Source organism: Vitis riparia, chromosome 19, assembly GCF_004353265.1.
Source record: "Vitis riparia cultivar Riparia Gloire de Montpellier isolate 1030 chromosome 19, EGFV_Vit.rip_1.0, whole genome shotgun sequence".
NCBI classification, from domain to species: domain Eukaryota; kingdom Viridiplantae; phylum Streptophyta; class Magnoliopsida; order Vitales; family Vitaceae; genus Vitis; species Vitis riparia.
Window position 1 is genome coordinate 17,414,306 of NC_048449.1, and position 23,416 is coordinate 17,437,721.

At 30.5% G+C, this 23,416-nt stretch overlaps 1 protein-coding gene across 1 annotated transcript; it reads right to left on the minus strand.

Annotated features, from left to right (window-relative positions):
* Positions 1–1,302: 1,302 nt before the first annotated feature.
* Positions 1,303–2,228, minus strand: LOC117908271 (F-box/LRR-repeat protein At4g14103-like). Its single transcript, XM_034821889.1, has 3 exons — positions 1,970–2,228; positions 1,700–1,912; positions 1,303–1,553 (listed from the first exon to the last, which is right to left on the minus strand). Exons 1-3 carry the CDS (start codon positions 2,226–2,228, stop codon positions 1,303–1,305), a joined length of 723 nt encoding a protein of 240 aa, XP_034677780.1.
* Between the last annotated feature and the right edge of the window lie 21,188 nt (positions 2,229–23,416).

Here is a 23,416-nt window from a genome sequence, read left to right on the forward strand (position 1 = left end):
CTTACATTGTATTTTACTTACCTTTTTAACTATAAGAACTTCTAAATTAGGTGAGCTAAGAAAAAAGTCAGGCAAGAAGTTCCAGTTGAAGTCACCAAAAAGTAATAACTCCAAACAAGTCACATTATGAAATATAGGAAGCTCATAATCATCAGTGACATTGAGTGACTGCCTGGGAAAATGATGCAAATGTTATATTTTGTATAGCCAAGTAGTAAACCTAGCAAGGCAAGGAAGAAAGAAGTTGTCCGCTTGAAACCTCATCATAACTATTTAATGCTTGATATTAACTCTTTCTTTTTTTCAATAGGTAAAAGAGCAAATGAATTAAAAGCACCTCAGAAGGTGCAAAAGTAGTATACACGATGTATACACAAAAGCCAAAAAGGCCAAAAACAAGGTAAAGGGAACAAAACACCACGCCTTACTTAGAACCTAACCACTCCACTTGGTCCAAAATGGACAAGGAATGGTCTCCCAAAGACACCCTGACCAAATCTGCCAAAAAGTACATTTATCAACTCTTTTGTCATTCCAATATGTTTGATGCATAACTACTCTTGCAAAAAGTATCTAAAATATCTGGATTCATAGCATTTTAGAATTTGATTAAGGGTTTTATACTAGTCACCAATCTAACATAAGTCTCCTCCAATCTCCAGGTTTATAACATGCAACAAAAAAAAAAATTATAAAAAAAGAAAAAATGTAACAAGAATTATCATAGTTTTAAAAGGCATGCTTTAAGTGCAACCAATCTCAAGGTGCAACCACTCCCTAGTTATAGTGCCTTGCTTGTCAAGACATGCGCCTTATTGAAAAGGCACACCTTGTCAACTTTACACTTCCTTTTTAAACACTTTTATTCTTGATATTTCTAATTATATATTGAAATTTAAATAATTTCTTTTCTCCTTTTTTTTATATTAAAAAAGAGCTTGCATACGTAACGCCTAAAAGCAGTAAAAACAAAAAAAATTATATAATTTTATTACTTTTTTATTGAATGTCTCTTTTAAATTTTTCGAATCTTAAATTTTTTATTGATCAGATTAAATTTTGAATCATATTTTATAAAATTGATATGCATCCTAAGTCACATTTTACTTCACTCAAGCATGCACCTTGTACCTAAGCTATAGGAGATTTTTTGCGCCTTAGGGGCAAGGGGGCACCTTAAGGAAAATTTAAAGATATAATTATTTTCCGTTAAACTATTACAAATATCCATTTGAAGAGGCTATGATAATAATGAAGAAAAAGAAATCTTATATCCAAAGTTCTGCCAGTTAATGATAGATGCTAAACATTTGAAATCCTTCTAAGAAGCTCGGATATACGACCACGGTAAGACATATGACCATTATTTGAACTTTCTTCAAATTCTTCATTATCTGGCCCAATATCAATAAATGCTTTAATCAAGGAAGATATATTGTTCACCAAATGCTTCTTTGATACATAATCTGTGATAGTAAAGTATTCAAGATTTGGGGCATCGACAACAACTTCGTACTCCTGTTCTTCTTCTTCATCTAAGCTCGAAAATGCATCTGTTCAAAATTTTCAATGCAGGCACAGAAACATTAAGTACCAACTGATTATCCTCTTCCTCTCTTTCTATAAGTAATTCTTCCAAAATAGGACACCCGGATAGGAGCTTCTGGATTGAGTCATGAGTTTGAATATTCTGACTGGCCTAAGATGGAGAATCTTGAGACTTGGAAGCAAACTGTAGAAGGGATATCAAGAAAGATCACATGCCAGAGTTTCACAACCACTAATGTTTTGGAAATGAAAAACATGGGAGGCAATTCAATATCCCCCGTGTAGCATAAGGAAGTTGAGATCAAGCTCTTGAACTCGACGGCCAAGCACAGTGCAGATCCACGAATAAACAGAGTCCAGACGACTGCCATAGTAAAGGACGGAACTTTTGAACAGATGAGACATCACTGTGAGACAATACTGTCCACAAAATTCAAAAACATAATTGTTCTTTCTTCAAGTTCATCAGGCATGGCCGCATTTCGATTCAGCAGTAAATCATCATCAAAGTCGAGAATCGGGACAGATTTCCAAAGGTACCTCCATCTTTTTGACAGGATACTAGTTCCCAAAGCAAATTTAGTGGGAAGAAATGAAAGGATATGACAAAGAAGCGCATCTGGTAGGTTGCTGATTCTATCTCTGCGTTGTTCAAACTTTGAATCCATTACTTCCGCCATGCTATTGCTGAATCGTATTTTGTAACAGTAACAAAAACAAAAACCTCTGCCTTCCCTTACTCTAACCCTCCTTTGGGACGTCAGGATACATTTTCAACAAATTTGAGCTTAAAAATTACCTTAATTTGGTATGTTCTTTATCAACAATGACACAAGGAGAAATCAAAGAAATCAATCAGCCAAGGCCAAAAAAACAGAGAATGTAAATTGAAATTTTATTTTTCTCCCCAATCTTCAGTTACCAAAAAAGAAAAAACAAAAAACAAAAAACATTTGACTTTCACACTGTTTTCTGAGCAACCAAACAAGAAAAAACAACCTGCTGCGATTGTGAGAGGATGGAAATTGATCCAGATGGTGCTGCTAAAGGCACCTCTTGCGTATCAGCTTGAGGGCACTACCAAGTACCGCCTCAAAAGTCTCTTAAAATTATCTGAGGTAATTTATTTTACAAAATAAATCAATTTCCTTCACTATATACTGCCCAATTTTGTCTTGCATTAATTTTATTAAATATTTTATTATTTTCAATATCGAGAACTTTATAATTTTTTTTATTTTTTTCTATTTTATTTTATTATTTTTTATTTTTATTGCCAATCTTAGAATTTGGTCACTTGAATTCTCTTTGGTCCGACTTGAAAAGCTTACAGCGTGACATATGTGGTGTAGCCCATCACTAATCCTATTTGGGGGTGCAGGGGTATTCGGGTATAGTAGATTTTCTTTTTCTCCATCCGTGACTTTTTCCTTCTAAGGTTTTTCACATAAATCTCTATATAAATTTTCTAGTCTAGGGTTTTTGTTGCATATTCTCATTATTGTGTAATAGTTAATGACCATACCAAAGTTTTAAAGAAATTTTGAAATTAAAACATAATGATGTATTTTAATAATAGACTTGAATGGTTGTTGTAATATATAATATTTTTTTAACAAAGAAATCTTTAAATAAAAATGGTAATCGAATTATAGCTTTTTGGACCAATGATTCAATCGAGGTTGAATTGTAACATTAAAATGATATAATAAATATAGAATTTATATAATATTAAAATTAAAATAATTATATCAAAATAATATATATAATAAATAATTAAATTTATTCCATCCTTTTAGTCTTTAATGTTATTACATTATTTCTTAATTTATTAGTCTTTTATATGCTTACAACTATATATGTTCATTTATGATTATCATATTGTTCTCTATTTTGTAAAGCTTTTTTTATTTAACTAATTTTATTAATTTAGAGGATATTTGGTAAACTTAATGTTTATTACTTAATGACTTAAGGTGATTTTAAATTAAATTATACTTAAGTTGTTAACTTAAAACTTATAGGAAGCGCTTTTAACCTTTTTAAAACTTAAAATTTTTTATTTTTTAAGTGTTAAAAAGTCTAAAAAATGTTTCTTGAAATCGCTGCCACCAACTTGTGGTGGACTATCTTACCCCTTATCTTTTTACACATGTATGGCATGATGACTGATCATGTATCGAGGTAGTTTTTTATTTTTTTTAAAATGTTTTAAAAGATAACATGTCAAACACCCTTATTTTTATAAAATACTTAAAATTTTGTGAAAAAACTGATTTTTTATAAAATTAGAGTGGCCACTTATTTTTATTTATTTATTACTTAATTTTTATTTTAAATATTAAGGTTGTTTGATAAATTTAATTTAAATTTTATTCTAAATCATTAAATTGATGTATTTATCCTTATAAATTATAATTAGAGTAAAGGAGATCAAGTAATAATAGAGGTCATAAAGTAGCGAAAGAGATCGTTGAGATAATTAGAGCAAATTATGGTAAAAAAATATAAAATGAAGATGTAAGTTTAATAATAAGTTAATTGTTTTTATTTATTACTTAAAATTGTATTTTTCTTTAAATTATGTCATTGAGTTATTTTACCAACATATTTAATTTATTAAATAACTTAAATTAAGCTATTAAGTCACTTTAAATTATTAAATTGGTTTATTGAACACCCACTTGGAGCTTGTTTAATAGTGATTTTAACTTTTAACTTTTAACGGTTGAATTTTTTTTTTATTCAAGTGTTAGAAATTATAGAAATGTCTTCTAAAATCAATGTTACAGGCATTCTTAATGTTAGTAATAAATTTCGAAGTTTTTTTTTTAATTTAATATCTTAAATTCATTATTATTTTAAAATTTATTAATATTTAACTATTAAAAAAATACATGGTATTGTTATATATTTTAGTATATTATTATTTTAAAAATTAGTAGAACAAAGTTTGATTTATATCAGTTATGATTTTTACAAAATAAGGTTTTGATATAATATATTTATGTTTAAGTGTGTTAGGCAAAAAGATTTCTAAAGAGGTAATAGAAAAGAAGGCATCAAATCTAAAGGAAATCAAGAAAGAAATTTTTAAATAGAAGATTTATCAAGCTTATAATTAGGATTTCTTTGTGAATTGTTGGTGCATTATGTTCATGTTGCATGACATGTTTTTAAAGCATCTTAATTCATCCAAGTGCATAAATAGATTTTATATTTTTGCAAATTGGATGAAAATTGTTTTGAAGAAAAACATAAGCATAAATTGTTAAATTTTAAAAGTTTTTTCAAAAGTTAAAAGAGTCAATGGTTGTTGTTCCCTTTTCTTAATTTGGAAACATATGTAAGGAAACCGGTTCAAACAATTAATGTTCACTCAATCAAAATTGGTTGAACATGACAAAATCAATGTGAATTTATGTTGGCGAACAAATTTAAGTTTCTCAAATTAAGATTAAGAGAAGGGAAATGGTACTTTTGTTGATAAATTCTCCAAATTGCTTCTACACAAAGCAAAATAGCATGAGTAGTAACTTTGTGATAAATCTAAACCATTTTAGGAAATTTGTCTCTTAATAAAATTGATTAGAAATCATTATTGGAAAACATTCTTTTAAATCACAACATTCTGAATGATTTAAAGTGATTAGTAGCTAAGACGCTAGAACTTGATTTGTCTACAACGAAGCACCCAATTTATCATTTAATACTCTTTAGTGTCAACTTTTATTGACCAACTTAATATATTAGCAATTGCAACAATATAAAAGTGTTGAATGGTTAGCTATTAAAAACTCTTTTTAAGGGACGTGGAAAATATTTGTTAGACTTTTAGCAATACACCTTTTGTCAATTACCATGTGATTACATTCATCCGTTTGTAAAAGTCTTTTCTAATAATATTGATTGATAAAAATCAAATTTCTTAAAAGTTTAGATTGAACTTTAATAACTTTTATGCATCCCCTTTTATCAAATATCTTGTGATGCACTTTATTGTAAGCTTTTAATACATCCGGACATTATTAGTTTCTAATGCAACTTGATTATGAACAAACTTGAACACCATCTTATTAAGTTTTGCAATGACCTTTCTTATGACACAAATTGACTTTAAGATACTAAAGATAGCTTACAAAGAATTAACTCCTCATAAGAATTTCCAATGGAAACTAAACATTTAGAAATATAAAATGAATGCAAATCAAAGCTGTTTCGAAATTTCCTATTGATTACCACATAGATAATTCAAAGAAATTGCTTCAATTTACACAACTCGGAAAATAAGAAAACTAATTCAACTGCAATCCAATGATGATTAAATGGCTTTCCAACAACTATTTATAGTAGTTGATAATCAAAATAGATTTAATTCTAAGTCAACATTATAGAGATCATAAGTAGTATAGAGTTTATTATTTTAAAATTTTCAATGCTAACAATTCAATCTCACTTGTTACCTAGGCCAACTAGGTACTTGACACTTTTTGTATAAAATGTGCCTAAAATCATAATGTATATAAGAAAAAAAAAAAAGGAAACCCTTTTTAGTCCACTACTATTAGGGAGAAAAATAACATAGGACAACAATATGAACAAAATAAATCGAGATTTCAAAGATGATAAGTTGACAAACTCTAACCTCTCATTGATTTATAAACCAATAAAGTCTATAGCTTACTAAGAAGCATATATAAATAATGAGACAGTAAAAATTGAACTGTGAAATCAAATATTGTTTAAATCTCAACATTGTCTATTGGAGGTTTGCTTACTAAGAAGCATAAAGTCATGCATATCTATCAAAAATATTAATTGTGTTTTTTTTTTTTTTTTTACACAAATTTCAACTCACAGAATTAACTTTGTAATGCCTTTAATTTCAATAATCCCATTTTGCGCACACGCCCAAACACATGCATGCACACACACGTATATAAATAGATGAGTGACATTAGATTATTAAAAAGAAATTAAATTTGTATTGCATAAACTTTGGAATACCAATAATTCAATATCTACGAACATCTTGTGTTTGCAAGACTAAAGAATAAGAGTAAAATATTTTCAAGATATAAAAAACTTAGCTAAAATGAAAGCTCTATGTCATGTGATCGGAGAGAATGATGACATGGTACGTTTTCTTTTTGCAATACACCCGTTTCAGCAAGCTCCATCAAGTACCAAAACTCCCTACAAACTGCTCATTGTTCATGGCAGTTCATTAATCATATGCCAAACTAACATTATGTAATGAACTGCCATGAACAAGGTCGGATTGTAGTAATTTCTTTCAGTCAAGATACTTTTTATAGGCTCAAACATTTTACAAACCGATTGTTGTTTTTTTTAGATATAGGCTATAGTTTACAAAAGGATTCTTTTACAGGTACCTTTTATAGGTGTCTTGAAATAAAGGATTAAGATGCCAACTTGCGTATATGATTTTTGGCATGTTCTTCAAGGGTTGTATTTTTGGATTAAAACTTAATAGTCTAAGATAATTTTGGTAATGTTGAAGGGATGATAATATGATAGTTATGCCATATAAATAATATTAGAAAGATAATCTACCGTCCACCTCATGCTTGGTGTAATAGTTTATCAAAGACATTAATATTTATCATGTGGATTTAAAATCAAATGAAAATTTAGTTTGTGAATGAAAAAAATTAGGGAAAAGTGAGTTTTGATTCACTAATTTAAAAAAAAAAAATTAGAAAAAAGAACCCCAAATTTTATAAATTAGATTTATCTTTATCAATTTAAAAATATTTTAAAATACATGCAATTTTTCATAAGTCAAATACTTATTTCCTTAAATGACTTTTTTACTTGTTAAATAAATAATATCAATTGACAATTTCCTCTTACCATAAGAATTGATTTGAGATCAATAAAATAAGAAATTTTGAAAATTAAAAATACAATTAAAACTAAAAAAAAAAAAACTTTAAAGCTAAAAATATAAAAATAAAATATTAATTTTCATTTCGCTAAAACACGATAGTAAAAAATATAGATATGGAGAAAAAGTTGGAAATAAAATGAGAGTTAATATTTTATTTTATTTTTAACTTTTAAGTATTTTAAGTATTTAAGTTTTAATTATATTTTTAATTTTTAAAATTTCTTATTTTATTGTTGATGTCAACTAAAAATTTTTTTTATTCAATTTTATTTTTAAAAAAAATGAGAAGATGAGTGGATTTATATAATGTAGGATATAAAATCATTATTAATTATAGAATTATAAAGATTTTATTTATCACATGAGAATCCTAAAGAAAATTTTCACAATGATTTGTATCTCATATTATATAATAAAAAAATTTATATTATATTTATTTGTCTTATACTTTTATCAAATTAAAATGATAAATTAGTTTTTTATAATTTTATCTAATATTATTAAGTAAAAGGGTATTTTAAAAAATAATTATTTGATTTATGAAAAAAATACATATATTTTTAAATTGATGAAGATAGAAATGATTTATAAAAATTCAGGTTTTTTTTCTACATTTTTTAAAATTAGTGAGTCAAAACCCACTTTTCCCAAAAAATTATAGCGACCAAATCATAAACTTCACAAGATAGCATAGTTACATAATGAAATCTTTATTTAATCTTTATAATAAAAATAATGAGAATGTGGTACTATAATCTAATAATATTCATATTACCTATTGTAGTTACATAATTTAGTTAAGACTCAATAGCATGAAAATTTCTATTCATATTATTCTTGATATATTAAGTCTCATGAGATCATTGAAAAAAAAATAGAAGTTTTTGGAGAACGGGTTGAGAATTTGCATGAGAAGTGCTTGTTAGATACAAACATGTTGTCACTGGTAGTAAGAACTAAAAATAGAATTTTAAGACATTGTGGACCCCGCATTTTGGCTCATGCGTTTCCCACTCGATGGCAAGCTCGATTTTTATTTGAAAAAATTGATTTTATTCATTGTTTGAAAAATGACTTGGAGTCGCCACTTATTTTTGTTTTATTCTTAAAGGGTAAACAAAATAAGAAAGAAAAACCCTAAGTGTGACTCTTTATTTTGGAAAACGTGGTCTGTGAAAAACCGGATTGGGTTCGGGGGTTAGGTTACTTATCAAGAAGGTACAGTAAAGACCGTAGCACCCCTCTAAGTCCCTAAAGTCGGGTTTCTACTAATAAAATGAAGCTGATATGGCAATTGATGCGTAAATCAATGAATACACAGAGTGATCATACACATATAAGAATCAGAATATGCATACAGAATGATCAAAACAAAAATGAGCGCGTACCCGGACCTCCAGTCACGAATGCGCTATCATGAAACAAAATTAGTGAACAATAGATATGTAATATAGCTCATGCATATTGGAGCGCAAAGCGAAAATCAAGCAAAATACATTAAGTACAACAGTTGATAATCGAAAAGGATCAAACATAGGGCTCCCACCAAAGCCCCAATCATTGTTCATTAATTAGTCTTACAAATTCCGTGTTTTACAATTATGAAGAATTCATTATTGCTTATGTAAAATCAAGAAAATCAGAAGATTATTTAGGAACCGAAATGGGATTAAGACTATTCGAGTGAAGACTGGATTCTTGGAGTTTATTTGAAAATTGGAGTATTTGGAATTAAATTTAAAAGATTAGAGCTTCGATAATTAAATTGAAATTTGTCAAAGAATATGAGAAATGAACTTTAGGAAATTGATCTGCGAGAATATGGATTTTGAAAGTTGAATGCATAATAATAGTAATTATAAGAAATGAACTTTGAGAAATCGAACTGCGAGAATATAGATTTTGAAAGTTGAATTAATAATAATAACAATGATAAGAAATGAACTTTGAGAAATTAAACTACGAGAATATAGATTTTGAAAGTTGAATTAATAATAATAGTAATGATAAGAAATGAACTTTGAGAAATTAAACTGCGAGAATATAGATTTTGAAAGTTGAATTAATAATAATAGTAATGATAAGAAATGAACTTTGAGAAATCGGATTGCGAGAATATAGATTTTGAAAGTTGAATTAATAATAATAGTAATGATAAGAAATGAACTTTGAGAAATTAAACTGCGAGAATATAGATTTTGAAAGTTGAATTAATAATAATAGTAATGATAAGAAATGAACTTTGAGAAATCGGACTGCGAGAATATAGATTTTGAAAGTTGAATTAATAATAATAATAATGATAAGAAATGAACTTTGAGAAATTAAACTACGAGAATATAGATTTTGAAAGTTGAATTAATAATAATAATAATAATAATAATAATAATAATAAGATTTGGAAAATTGAATTAATAATAATAATAATGATAATAGTTAATAATAATAATAATAATAATGATATTAATAATAATAATAATTAATAATAATAATAATAATAATAATAATAATAGTTAATGAGAATAGTAATAATAATAATTAATAATGATGATATCATAAACCCAAGTCCATAAGCCCAAGCCCACGTCCAACATTAAAAGAAAGAGCTCTGGGCTCCATCTCTACCCAGCCCAAACTAGCATAATAATAATAATAATGGGGCTTTGGGCTCCATCTCTATCATAAGCCCAAGTCCATCATAAAAAAAAAGCTTTGGGCTCCATCTCCACCAAGCCCTAACTAGCAACCCTAGCCCATTAACCCTCAAGCCTATCAAGACTAAATGCCCCACTTGGGCTTTGTTTTCAATAAGGAGCTCCCCAGCAAGGGCGCCATGGCCGCAGAAGCTAGGACCGCTCGCGACGTCGGAGGTGCGGGGGTCATCGCTACAAGCGCCGGCGATGGCTTGGAGATCTTTGTAGAACCTCACAAAACTCATCAAAGGCTCAAATAGGATGAACAAACTCGATACAACCCTCAAGCATTAAACAAACTAAAATGGAGGGCCAACTATTTATAGGAGAAAACAAAGACGGGGAGTGTACATGCAGCCTACTACATTCAAACTCAAAACCAAATAATCTGAGATGTCCTCAACAAGATCACTAAAATATTACCCATGGGTCAACAAAGAAATGATGTCAGATACCGAGAGAAAGAAACATATTAAACTCGAAAGGGACTCACCTGGAACTCGTGAAAGCTTCCCAACAGCCAGCTTTTCTCCCCCAAGCTAGCTCCCCCTGGTTCTCTCCCTCCCTGCCCTCCTCGTTTTTTCTGCCTTTTTTCTTCCGCTTCTTGGAATCACCTTCCTTAGCAAGTCACCACCTGCCTCCTCCTGTTCATGCATCAGCCCACCCACCAACATGGCCTATGGTATGCCCATGCAACTGATTTCCCGGGCATAGGGAAAAGGGGGCCCCCACCAATCTCAGCTGCTGCCCGGCTCCTCTAATGCTATATAAAAAACTAAGATCCCTTGGCTTTTCAAGGGGGTCTACAGACATGCATGAGTTAAATCCTAATTGAGTAATAGTACTTCAAACACACCAACAATTGTATAAAGAAATTTAACTAAAGTGAGAGGAAAATAAGAGAAATTCATTGTGCCTTTAATTGTTCTATTGCAACTGTTATACAACTTATTTATAGATACTCATATCTACAAAATAAAAACATCCAATGATAAAAGAATAGAAACTTTAGTTGCTTGAAAATTGAAACTAAAATCTACCATTCAACTTAAAATAAAAATAAAAAAAAATAAGTTTAATTGACTTTTAAAAATCAAAGAAAATCCAATTTTTAATTGGAAATTTCCTAAAACTTGTTTACTTTCCAATATGCATCTTTAAACTTGATTTGTAACTTAAAATACATCCTTAGCCTTCTAAAATCCCTAAGCAAGAGAGACTTTGTAAAAATATAAAAAATTTGGTGCGACTTTGTAAATTTCAATTGCACTTAAGTTTTTTATAATGCACTCTCTAATAAAAAGAAATATAATACCATTGTGCTTGCTTTGATTATGGAATGCTAGATTCTTTAACAATATAATCATCAATCTTTCATTCACATGGTCCTTAGTAACCTATTGGCTAAGATTTTGAGGAAATAGAACCATGAGAGAGTTTGATCATTTTGATATTATATTCTTGTAGACTATGTGATGACCTTTTATTGGGGTGATATTGGATAATGAGCCTTTGTAATCTTTTCTTTTTTCTCTAATTCTTCTTTTTCAAAGAAGGAAGGAGTATCATAGTTTGTCTCATTGCTACCTCAATCTCATGTTTCATCTCTATTAAAAAGGATAATGTTCAGCTCTTAGATTGTACAACTTATAAATTTTGTAGTTTTATTAAAATAAATTTCTACTCTTCTCATATAGTTTTAGTCATTTTTTATCCATCACATGAGTAAATAAAATATTTCCAGCCATTCTCAAAATGTGAAATACCCGACATTCTTCCATCAATTGCTTCTTGTAGTTTTATTTGACACACTTCCATAAGAAAAATTTAACGAATAAACCACATAATCAGTTGCCTCAATATAAAATTCTTTAGGTTTTTTTCTTACTTTTCAATATAAGTCAATTCCAATGAATCCTATGATTTTTCTGGGCATACATGCATATGAAAGAGTTATATAGGCTTCTTCTTAATTTATTATAATTACTTCCTTTGACAAACTTTTATGAGTATGCTTTCCAAGTAATCATCCTTCACATAATTGATGTAGGTGATAGATCGATCTATCGCCATTTTCTTTTTCTGGCAACAAATAAAATCCTCCAAAATTAAGATGTCTAATCTTATATTCCAAATCGAAAAGGGATCAAGGATACAAGATCTAAGTCATTTTACATTTTGAATGTTAAATAGAAACTTTTTTTTTTCCTGTCATGGGCACATTAACAATCAAATTTCCACATTAATCTCTTATCGAGAGACTTTAATTTTTCTTATAACTATTATAGCCTTTTTCTTAGAATTATCCCATAACTTAATAAATTGTTTTTCATGTGTCACATGCATGTAGACACTTGAAATATATTGATGTTTTCAACTTCAAAGAAAAATCTAGATTTTGTCATTTTCAAGAATTTCAGATATATTTTCAAAAATAGCATGACCATTTTTTGATTCATAACATTCCATAAACATATTTTCTCAATTCACTCATCAGGTTACTAGCTTTGATATCAAGATATAATATACTTTTTTTTTTTCCTTTACTTTCTCATTTATATGCTAACAATGTGGGTTCTTCTTGAACTTTGAGTTATGTGAGTGCTTGTTTTTTTGTGTCTTTTTTTTTTTTTTTTTTTGGATGTGATATCTCTTTACAAAGCAAATTCTACAACCAAGCCTCAATTTTATTGATTTTGATTCTTAGCTGATTGGATTCTGTAATTCTCCAAACCAAAAATGGATTTATAAAAAAGAACTAATAGCTGGTATAGGAACTAAGTCATCCCATAGAGATCTAATTCTCAAATTTCAAATTCCTAAGGCGAAATCGATGGAAATCCATTACTGAATCTGATGGTATTAGAAATAGAATTCAAATGATGTATTCAAAATGATAATTGAACAAATATGAAGAAGAGAATAAGCTAAAAATATAGATAAGAATAAATGTATCAAATAGAAGGACACGGTTCACGCACCATGAAGGAAGGATATTCACATGGATTGTTTTGGAGGATTTCCGATGCATGAAAAAGGACAGAATTCAGTCAGAAAGGGAAGAAGGCGAACCATGGAAATTCTGATACACCACGGCTGTATAGAAAGAGGAAAAAGGACATAATTCACATACCCGAGAAACGATTTTTCTACAGCAGATTTTTCAAGGAGAGTTTTGAGAGGATTCACAGATTGATTTTGGAAAGAAAGGGTTCCACAAGCTGCATGTATATGTACATATGGGAAAACACAAGAGGCAGAGACAGTTTTGGAAACGGGTAGATTTGGGACCATCTAGAGGAAACCTTTTGAGTCTCCACAAAAAAGGCAGTCGTGCCATGAAAAAGGAAGGCCTCCACTCCACCAAAGCAGGCATGATCATAAAGAATAATATCAGACACCATGAGGAGAGGAGGAGGGGAAGAGATCAGAGGGGTTTTTGGTTTTTGGTGAGGAGAAGGCTTGGGCAGGAGGGAAACGAGAGGAAAAAGCTAAGGGAGGAGCATCTCCACAGTACACAAGACTGGAAGGGGGCCATTTGGACGGGCTGCAGAGGGAGACATGGGGGGGCTTTGGCTGGTGACAGAGGAAAGAAGAGTGCTTGAAGATGAGCACATCTTCCACGGGAAGAGACTTCCAGGTACGAGCACTGTGGATTTCCTATTCATCTTTCTTATTATATCACTCCTCATGCATTTATATGGTCGTTTCTGGCTTTCATTTGTTACTTGGGTGTATTATTGCTCTGTTTTCTTTGTCATCTTCTCTTAGCATTCACTCAAAGATAAATCTGGATATGGTTCGAGTTGTGCCACCGACCATGAAGCCCAGTGATTTCAGCATGAAATGGGTTCCCACATATTGAGTCTTTTGTTTGTTTGTTTGTCATTTCGAGCGTACTCTATTTGGGGTCGTTCATCTTTGTATTTGGTATCTCAATCCTTATCTTTGTTTATGGGTGACATCTTCGGGGTTTGCTGTGAATGTCTCGTTTGTACTTTGGTATGCCTGAGGAAAGAGGCCACGTGTTTCAATTTACTGCTAAAGATTTGTAAGTCTAGTGGAGAATTATTTGTATCCTGCAAGGGAGCTGCTACGTATTTACAGTTTTATTCGGAGCCTAATGATGCAAACTAACTAGTGGGTCATTAAGACGTGGGATGTAAGCATTTGTTCTAAGCAGTATGCTTGGAGGATCATGAGATGTCTATATGTTCTGTATGTTCAAAGCATAATGAATTAGTTGGAGTCCACCTATATTCCCCTAACAAGAGCTAGTCTCTAATCACGATGCTTGTGAAGTAATCCACTGAATACCTTTCAGAAATCTTCTCCCAATGGGTGATTTCAAAGAAAAATTGGTGATGGCGAAGACCCTGTCCATGATGAGTCAATTCCAATCGTTCCTTTGTTCTTAAGAGATTGATGAAAAGAATACGAATGCTGTTACCAAATGAAAGTGCCAAGAGGCATGGAGTTGAAAATTGATCCGCAGGAAAGCATGAACAAGGGTATGGCAAAGTTGAGTTATCCTGATGATGTTATGGGGAATGGTTTGACTCATCATGGTCTTCCGAATGGTTCAGGAACTGCTACAAGGCACAAAGCACATTTGAAATTTCAATTTTAGGACACACTCAAAATGGTTGTAGTGAGGAGGCCTTACAGTTTTATAAAAAAATGTGTGGAAACATTATCATAGCCTACCAAGCCGTCTTTTGCCTCTTAAAGCTATGATGAATCCATTTAGAGATGCCACCACCCCCGTAACTTAACGCTATCATGTAGCCATGACCTTACTAAGTTGCTTCATTATGTTGTCTTTCAACCTTGAGAGAATATTGAGTTTGTGTTGAAGTTAGCAGTGACTTTAACCTATGAGTGAGATCATAAGTTGATCACATATTCCCGAGGGATTATGTTAGCATTAGTGGAAGTCAGTAGCAATAGGCAGTTTTCAATAGAGGCATCATGATATCTTTTGAGATTAAGATAGTATGTCCCCTTTGGTGATCCTAAAAAGATGTGCTTAGGGAAATTATAGTCATAATAGTTCCTTATGTGGAGTTTGACATAGGCTCTTTAAAAGTTAAGACATGTTAGTTGAACACACAATAAGAGGATTTGTAACTCAAGGATAGTATAGATAGTCTTAAAGGGCTAATAGCTTTTACCTTATTAAACTACAGACACAAGTTCATAGGGAAACTGAACACAATGGATAGAAGGTCATGGACTTGAGCAAATGGTTTCTCATTGTTATTTACATAGGATGTTGGAGTTCAATTGATTCTCTATAGTGGGATGTTGAATCAACTTTAAAATTGGATTCTAAGGAAGCTAATACTCCTATGGATCCCAATTGTCCTTGCTCTAAGCTCATATATTTTGTTGGCATAGGTTATGAGGGTTGGATTAACTCTAGATTCACTTTTATGCATAAGGGTATTTTGGTAATTACACAAGGTTGCATAGGGGTACGTGATCACAGTCTTTGGATTGGGCTAATTGATTAATTAGTAAATCCTATTAGGTTGATTAATCAATTAGGAACCATTTTGGGCTAGATTAAATGACTCAAGCCCTTAGTGGGCTCAAGTCACTCAAGCTTAGTGGGAAACCCTATAAATACCCCTTAGGGTTAAGGTTTTCACAACTTTTTTCTAGAGAGCCATCTTCTACCTCTAGAGAGAGAGAAAAAGAGAGCATAGCCTTCACCTTCTCTTCCATCCCCATCAGAAGTGTATTGTCATCAATCAGAAGACTCCGAGCAATCTATTTTAAACGATCCTCATATATCTCCCAAGTCGGGCAATCTATTATGATTTTTGTATTTAAAATTCAAGGATAAAGAAAAAAAAAGGAAATATATGGTTGCTTTTTGGAATGAGAACATCTAAGATTGATTCAAGACCAAAAAAAAACCTCCAATCAAATTTTGGAATTGAAACTGATTTAAAGATACAAAATATAAGGAATTGCTTGAATATATTCTTAATTTAAATGATTTAGTTTTCTTGAATATATTCACAAAGGCCTTTTATTAATCTTTATTAATTAGGATGAAAAAATGAACCACATTGGAAGCCTTTCTCTTATATATCAAAGCCAGGTTTCGATCCTCGAACCTATGGGTTATGGGCCCACCATTATTCCGCTGCACCAGTCTGATTTGTTGGTTGGCATTTGAAACAAATATATTCACGTATTTGACACGATAAAAATTCTAACACTTGAAATCTATTCTTGAAGGTGTTAGGTGTTGAACTAGTTTGAATTTAATTACAAAAGAATTGAGTTCACCGTATAAATTTAATTGTAGAAAAATTATTATTATAATTGTCTATGCCGTCTTTGAGGTTGACAATTTGTTTAATACTTCCCTTATCCATTTGAAACCAATGGGTTAGAGTAGTCATCTCAAAAATCTCATTCACTTGATGAAAAATTGTGATAGAATAATAATGTTTTCTCAAGATTTTTAAGAATCTCTTAAAATAAGTTGTCCAATTTGTTTTATACCAAAACCCTATCTCTTTAGTCATGTTAAATAAGGAATTTAAATTAAAAAAAATGACTTTTTAATATTAAAAAAAAAAAAAAAAAGGATAAAAGGTATGGGATGCTTGAACAGTCTCCAAGGTGGCATTTGAGTGCCCTAGGGCATTTGAGGATTCCCATCTCCTATTGAAGATCCAAGTGTCCAACCTCATTTCTTATTTTGGAGGGCTAATTTTCTGCAACTTATAAGTCTAAGAGTGATTAGGTATTCCAAGAGGTATTTAAAGTGTTCAATCTTGATTTTTTGGATTTTGGAATTTGAACTTTCTTTGTAATGATAGAATATATTTTAGGAAGTGGAGTTAATAAGATTTAAAGTTTCATAGAGTTATGGTTTCCTGAAAATATTAGAAAGAGAAAATATTTTGTAATTATTTAAATTATCTTTTGGAACATTGTTTTCTCTCTATTGGATTTAATTTAGATATTTGGTGGTTTATTCCTATATGATTGTTTTATCATTCTTAAATTTATGATATTTATCATTTTTATGACAAAAAATGAGAGTAAAAAGGTTCATTAAGTTTATTGATTATATTATTTTTCTATTTTTGCTACACTATGCTTTTCACACATTAATTGTTTAAGTGTGTGCGGACTATAAGAAATTGACATCACTACATAAGAAGTGATTTAGACTAAGATTACGATTAGGTTTAGTGAGGCTTTATGAGAGTTATGGGGAACCTCATTGTATCTTTGTATCACAAAATTGCCACAGAGAGAGATCATTAGGGTATTTTATTTAGTTGGCAATTTTGTTCCTTTCTTTAATTAGATGCAACTTACTTCCTTGGGTCTTACTCATTTTAAGGCAACTTCAAACTTCATTAAATTTGGATTTGGATATTCAAAGTTATAAAATTTAAGGTAAGCATGTATTTATGGTTGGTAAACCTTTGGAATGGCTAATACAAGAAATTAAGAAGATAATACTTTCTATTTCTTGATTTGATTTCCAATATATTTTTAATTTCAAAAATTGTTTTTGATAAGTTTTAAAATTATGCTTATCTCTAAATTTGTATTTGATTCTAAAAAGAATTTTTGAAATATTTTTTAGTAAGTTTTAAAATTGTAATTATCTCTAAATTGTTATTTGATTCTAGAAAGAATCTTTAGAATATTCTAGAATTAGGAAATTCTCCATAATTCTATAAAGAGTTTTATAAATATTAATAGAGATATTCTTTTTAAAGGTGTGTGTGGACTTTTACAATCCCCAAGAGTGCATAGTCATTCATTAAAAGTTTGATCCTCCAACTCTCAAACTTTCAAGATCTTTCTTGAGAGTACCTTTCAACTACAACAAAGGGTCAAAAATCTTATCATAAAAATTTGATAAGGGCCTTAAGGAATCCACTAAGGAGCATAGGAAAGTGTTGTATTCGGAACGTGAAAAAAGAGTGTTGGTGCTAATGGTACATGACTATAGGGAGTACGTTCATTCAATAAAGTAACACTATGTACCATTTTCTCATATTTAGTGGATTATTTAACAATCAAGAGACCATCCATGGCATTTTACATCTAGAAAGTTGTTAGCTGGTTTTTCCACGTTATATCTTGCGTTCATTTTGTGTGATTGATTTTATTTATATTTGCATGAGATTGTTTCTCTCTCTAAAGTATTAATATAAAGGGATAAACTTAAAATAGGCAATAAAATATTAAAGTATTAATATAAAGGGACAAACCTAGAATAGGTAATAAAATATTAATTTGGGTTTAATTCAAAGACAACATATTCATCCACCTTCTAGGTTGTTCCATTATATCATGACTAGACATAAAAATTTCTTTTAGTCTCTAACTCTAATGGATTAGAAGTACCCTAATATTTTTTTCCGATATCCTCATCTCGTCCACGTCCATATCTCTAATCATGTTCTCACTCTCTTTCATGAACTATAAGAATGACCCATACTTGCATATTCATCACTAAATATATGATATAATGATGGCTATGGAGGTGAAACAATCAAAGGTGTTACAAAAGAGTGTATGACTCATCGATGTTAGATTGTAACTCTGAAAATGTAGGTGTAATAGAAGGTACTTAACAGTGCATGGTGGAATTTTCTTGAGATAATGGGGTGACGTGTAATTGGGTTACACCCTTCTCACAAAATGAAAGCTTTAATCGAGTCAATGATGACTGACCATGAGGAATGTTTGCATGCAATGTATATGATGAGGTATGTATATATTATGACCTCTTTGGAAGGCTCTACCTCACCTTGTTTGTACCATAGCTCCCTTGTCTCTACCCTACTATCTCTTCCCTCATCTACACCCTTGTAGCCCAAGGTTGTAAGTGTATCATAACTATAATGGATGATCCTTGTAGTTGATCCATCTCATCTACAACTACTAATGAAAAGGTGTATAATTAGTGAATATCATGATAGGGTGGATGGAGGAGTAGTTGCATGCACCATATGGTATATATGTTATAAGGTGCTAGTATAAATCTAAAGAAGATAAAGTTAAGTATTTATTAAAATGAACAAAGATTAAACCAAAACAAATATGAATTTTTCTTTTACTATTAGCTCATAAAATGATTTGGTTGGAGTAAGAAATGAACATGTAATAAAATGATAAATGACCATATATGGGCCATGATATTTACACAAATCCAAGTCTACTTAACTAATAACAACGTAATCATATTGAGCTTCTCATCTCTAATGTAGTCTTGTTGCTAATCCATCTAGGTAACATCTTGTCCCCTCTTTAGATTATATCAATGTAAGTTGGACTCTATATCATAACATTCAGGAATCCCCTAACCCATCTCAAAGTGTTGTAATACTCTATCTAGTTTAGACCACTCTACAATGTGGAAATAAATAACAAGGGAGATGGTATGCCATATAGTAGTACCAATAGTGAAATACTAAGGAAGTATAATCATGAAAAATCATGACATCATCTATTGATGGTTGCCAAATAATCTACATTGAAAGAGTAAACAAAATTTATGGGAAATTTTTTAAATTCAATACAAAAAAATAAAAAATTGTCAAAAAGATTAATTAAATATCGTTCCTTTTTATCTAACATGAGTCGATCCAACTAGTACCTATACTAGGATAGTACATGAGTGTTGGTGCAAAAATCACCTATCCAACTATAAAATGGAAAAAAAAAAATCAAAGTTAATATATGTGGTTTTTACAAATCTTTACATGTAATGTGTTGGTCTAGTAGATATAAAATAATAACTAATAGAGGTAGTGACAATTATCTATCATGTGGTATTGAATATAATTATTGAGGCATAATAAAAAGGAATCTATCCTATGCCCATAACTGTAGGATGATGAGTAAATCGCTTTTGGAGGACTTTTAGGTTGTTGATACCTATAGTTAGGGTATATAGCCAAACAAAGTAAGCATTACCCTAATTGTAGGTACCAGAACCTAAAAGTTCTCTAAAATTAGTAAAAACATCAAATGGACCTATGATTCAACTTATGTAAGAAAATAAATCCACCAATGAGTTGTAATATACAAACCCTGTAATAATGTCACACCAAATCAAGCATCTGATGCCAACATAGGGAAGCTCTCTAATAACCAACTAAGGTAAAGTTGCTAGCCCATCTACATCTCTATTTTTAGGAATGACTTTGAGCAAATCACAACAAAGTTAGCTCCTATCTCTGTGTACTATTAGTGAATACAACTTCATCGCTAGCAGGTCTAGTAACATTAAGGCGAATGGAATGTAGGAGTCATAGGTCGTCATCTCTCCATAGATGTCGTGCTAAGTGCCAATCTAGTGAAATAAATCGTAATCTAATAGCACCATAGAATCCAAGTTTCTAGAGAAGTGGAATGATATGGTTATCTAATGCACTAGTGAGATGGAAGATTGCCTCTTGAAATTGGCATTGGAGATTTCCATAATCAAATCCAATCCATACTAAAATAATCTATGTTTCTTGCCTATGTTGAACAAAAGTATTAGCTGAGCTTAGATCCATAAGAAAAGTATGTGTAATAACACTTGCATAAAAACTTATAACTATCATAAATAACATAACAAGTAATTAATTAAAGTAACTATCTTTAATTAATTGTGTTTGATGTATTAGTTAGTTAATTAAAGTAAAATACAAACTTGTTAGATTAAATTTTATTTTTTATTTTTTATTTTTTATTTTTTAAAAAGCATAACTATCATAAATAACATACTTATTTCCAAACAAATGTCAGATAATAAAAATTTCTATAAAACATCTCATCATAAATTGATAAATGAAATAAAAATATACTAAAAGTCATTCACTCAATTGTTGGAGGATCTTCCTTCAACTATAGTAGGACATTTGTGAGTGATTCTGCCTCTATTATTTACATATTCCACATTGAAGGTTGAGATTTAATTTCTTATCCTTGATGACTTTGGCCACCCCTTCTCCCATAAGAGTGTTAAGTTTGGATAAAGAATAGGAAAATCAGGCTCTAACCAACATAATTGATATGAAATGAGCTTGAAGCATAATTAACAACTTGCATATCCATCCATACTATAGTATATCTAAATGAACCATCAACTATCAATCCTTGTATCAACATAAATATATAGTAAGCCAACATGAACAAGGGATGCCAAATGATTTTCATTTATTACAATTGCATGTGCCTTCCTTCAGGTTGACAATTTGTTTATAACTTCCCTTATCTATTTGAAAGTCATGGTTTGGAGTAGTCATCTCAAAAATCTTATTCACTCAATGAAAAATTGTGACAGAATAATAATGCTCTTAAAAAATTTTAAGGCTCTCTTAAAATAAGTTTTCCAAATTGTTTTTATACCAAAACCCTAACTCTTTAGTCATGTTAAATAAGAAAAATGTTTTTTTTTTTAACAAAAATAAAAGTTAAATTTTTCATATTAAAAAATAGATAAGGACCCAAAGTATGGGATGCTTGAATGATCTCCAAGGTGGCACTTGAGTTCTTTAGGGCACTTAAGCATTCCCTATTAGACATTCAAGTGTCCAACCTCATTTCTTCTTTTGAAGGTAGCTATGCTCATTTCTTCTTTTGAAGGTAGCTATGCTTGAATGCTCTTAGCTTCTTTCAAGTGTCCATTGCTCACCTTTCAAGCTCACTTAAAAATTGAAATGTGTATTTCATTATCTCATTATCTTGTCCAAAATTGAAACCTAAAATCTACTTACTTGAGCCTTAATTTAGTGTTTTTAACCCAACATATCATGTATAGGTCTTTGTGATGCTGAAGTAGTTTGAAACAGGTGATCATAGAGCAAAATTGTCAAACTAAACAAATAAATTAATAATATTCAATACTTTTTTTATCATTTCATATCCAATAGATTTAGCTAGATATAATCATTTCATCTTCATAGTATTTTTTAAATCATTAAATAAATATAATTTGTTAATTAATCAGAATAATATTTTAAACAGTCCTCATATATCTACCAAGTTTATCCAAGCAATCTATTATGATTTTTGTCTTTAAAATTCAAAGATAAATAAAATATAAAATAAAAAGGAAATATCTAGATGCTTTTTGGAATGAAAACATCTAAGATTGATTCAAGACCAAAAAAACCTCTAATCGAATTTTGGAATGAGACCTAATTTGAAGATATTAAATATAAGGAATTGCTTGATATAAATGATTCATACCAAAGTTTTTAAAGGCATTTTTTAGGCATACCTTGAAGCGTGCTTCAAGGGGAGGCAAGGAAAAAACACCTCGAGGCATTGAAAAAAAAAAAAAATGAGAGTCCAAAAAGGCATATGCCTTTCACGGTGAGGCATGGTAGAGGGGCGCTTTGGCGGCGCTTTTTACGGGTCAACAAATGAGGCGTGTGCTTTTGTGGGTCTTTATGGATGTAAATTCAAAAATCACGTAGAAAGAAAATTAAGAATAGAGATCCCACAAAGAGAGAACTGATAATAGAGAAGAAACTTGAAGAAAGACCCTAACTCTAGCTACGTGAAACCCATACCACACAGATTTTGTGGCAAATTTAGTCTGGTGGTGCACCATCTCACTCTAATGGTAGTTGTCTGTCTTAGGTATGCCCTCTTCTTTTTCTCCATTCTTTTTTTTTTTTTTTTCCTTTTTTTCCTTTGTTCCTTTGTTCACAACTCCATAACTAATTTTATTATTATTATTATTATTATCTTTTGTCTTGTTTTTTAGAAAATTGAGAATATTTTTTTATTCCTTAGGGTCAACCATCACTTTGTTTTTTGACTTGACTAAAAAACTTTTTGCAGAGTCATATGAAACTCCACTGCATAGTATAACTCCACTGTATAGCTATAATACATCCACTACATATATAGCTAAAGAGCTATAGTAACTCAATTGCATAGCTATAGTGCTATAGTACGTCCACTGCACATCTACAATACCTCCACTACACAACCACAGTACCCTCCACTACACAGTTGCAGTAACCTCCACTTACCAGAATTTGGTGTCACTTTCTCACATTTCATGTTTTTTTTCCCCAAAATTTTGTTTCACTTCCTCACATTTCACATTTTCTTTCTTTAATGAAAAAAAGTATGCAGTAACCTCCACTTACCAGAATTTGGTGTCACTTTCTCACATTTCATGTTTTTTTTCCCCAAAAATTTTGTTTCACTTCCTCACATTTCACATTTTTTTCTTTAATGAAAAAAGTAAATTATGTGTATT

Excerpts from the sequence above, each read along its gene's own strand:
- LOC117908271 (XM_034821889.1), bottom strand. The coding sequence starts at position 2,228 with ATGGCGGAAGTAATGGATTCAAAGTTTGAACAACGCAGAGATAGAATC. Across the intron at positions 1,913-1,969 it reads GTTTTTGAATTTTGTGGACA|TCGTCTGGACTCTGTTTATT; the intron begins GTATTGTCTCAC and ends TTACTATGGCAG. Across the intron at positions 1,554-1,699 it reads CTCAAGATTCTCCATCTTAG|ATGCATTTTCGAGCTTAGAT; the intron begins GCCAGTCAGAAT and ends AATTTTGAACAG.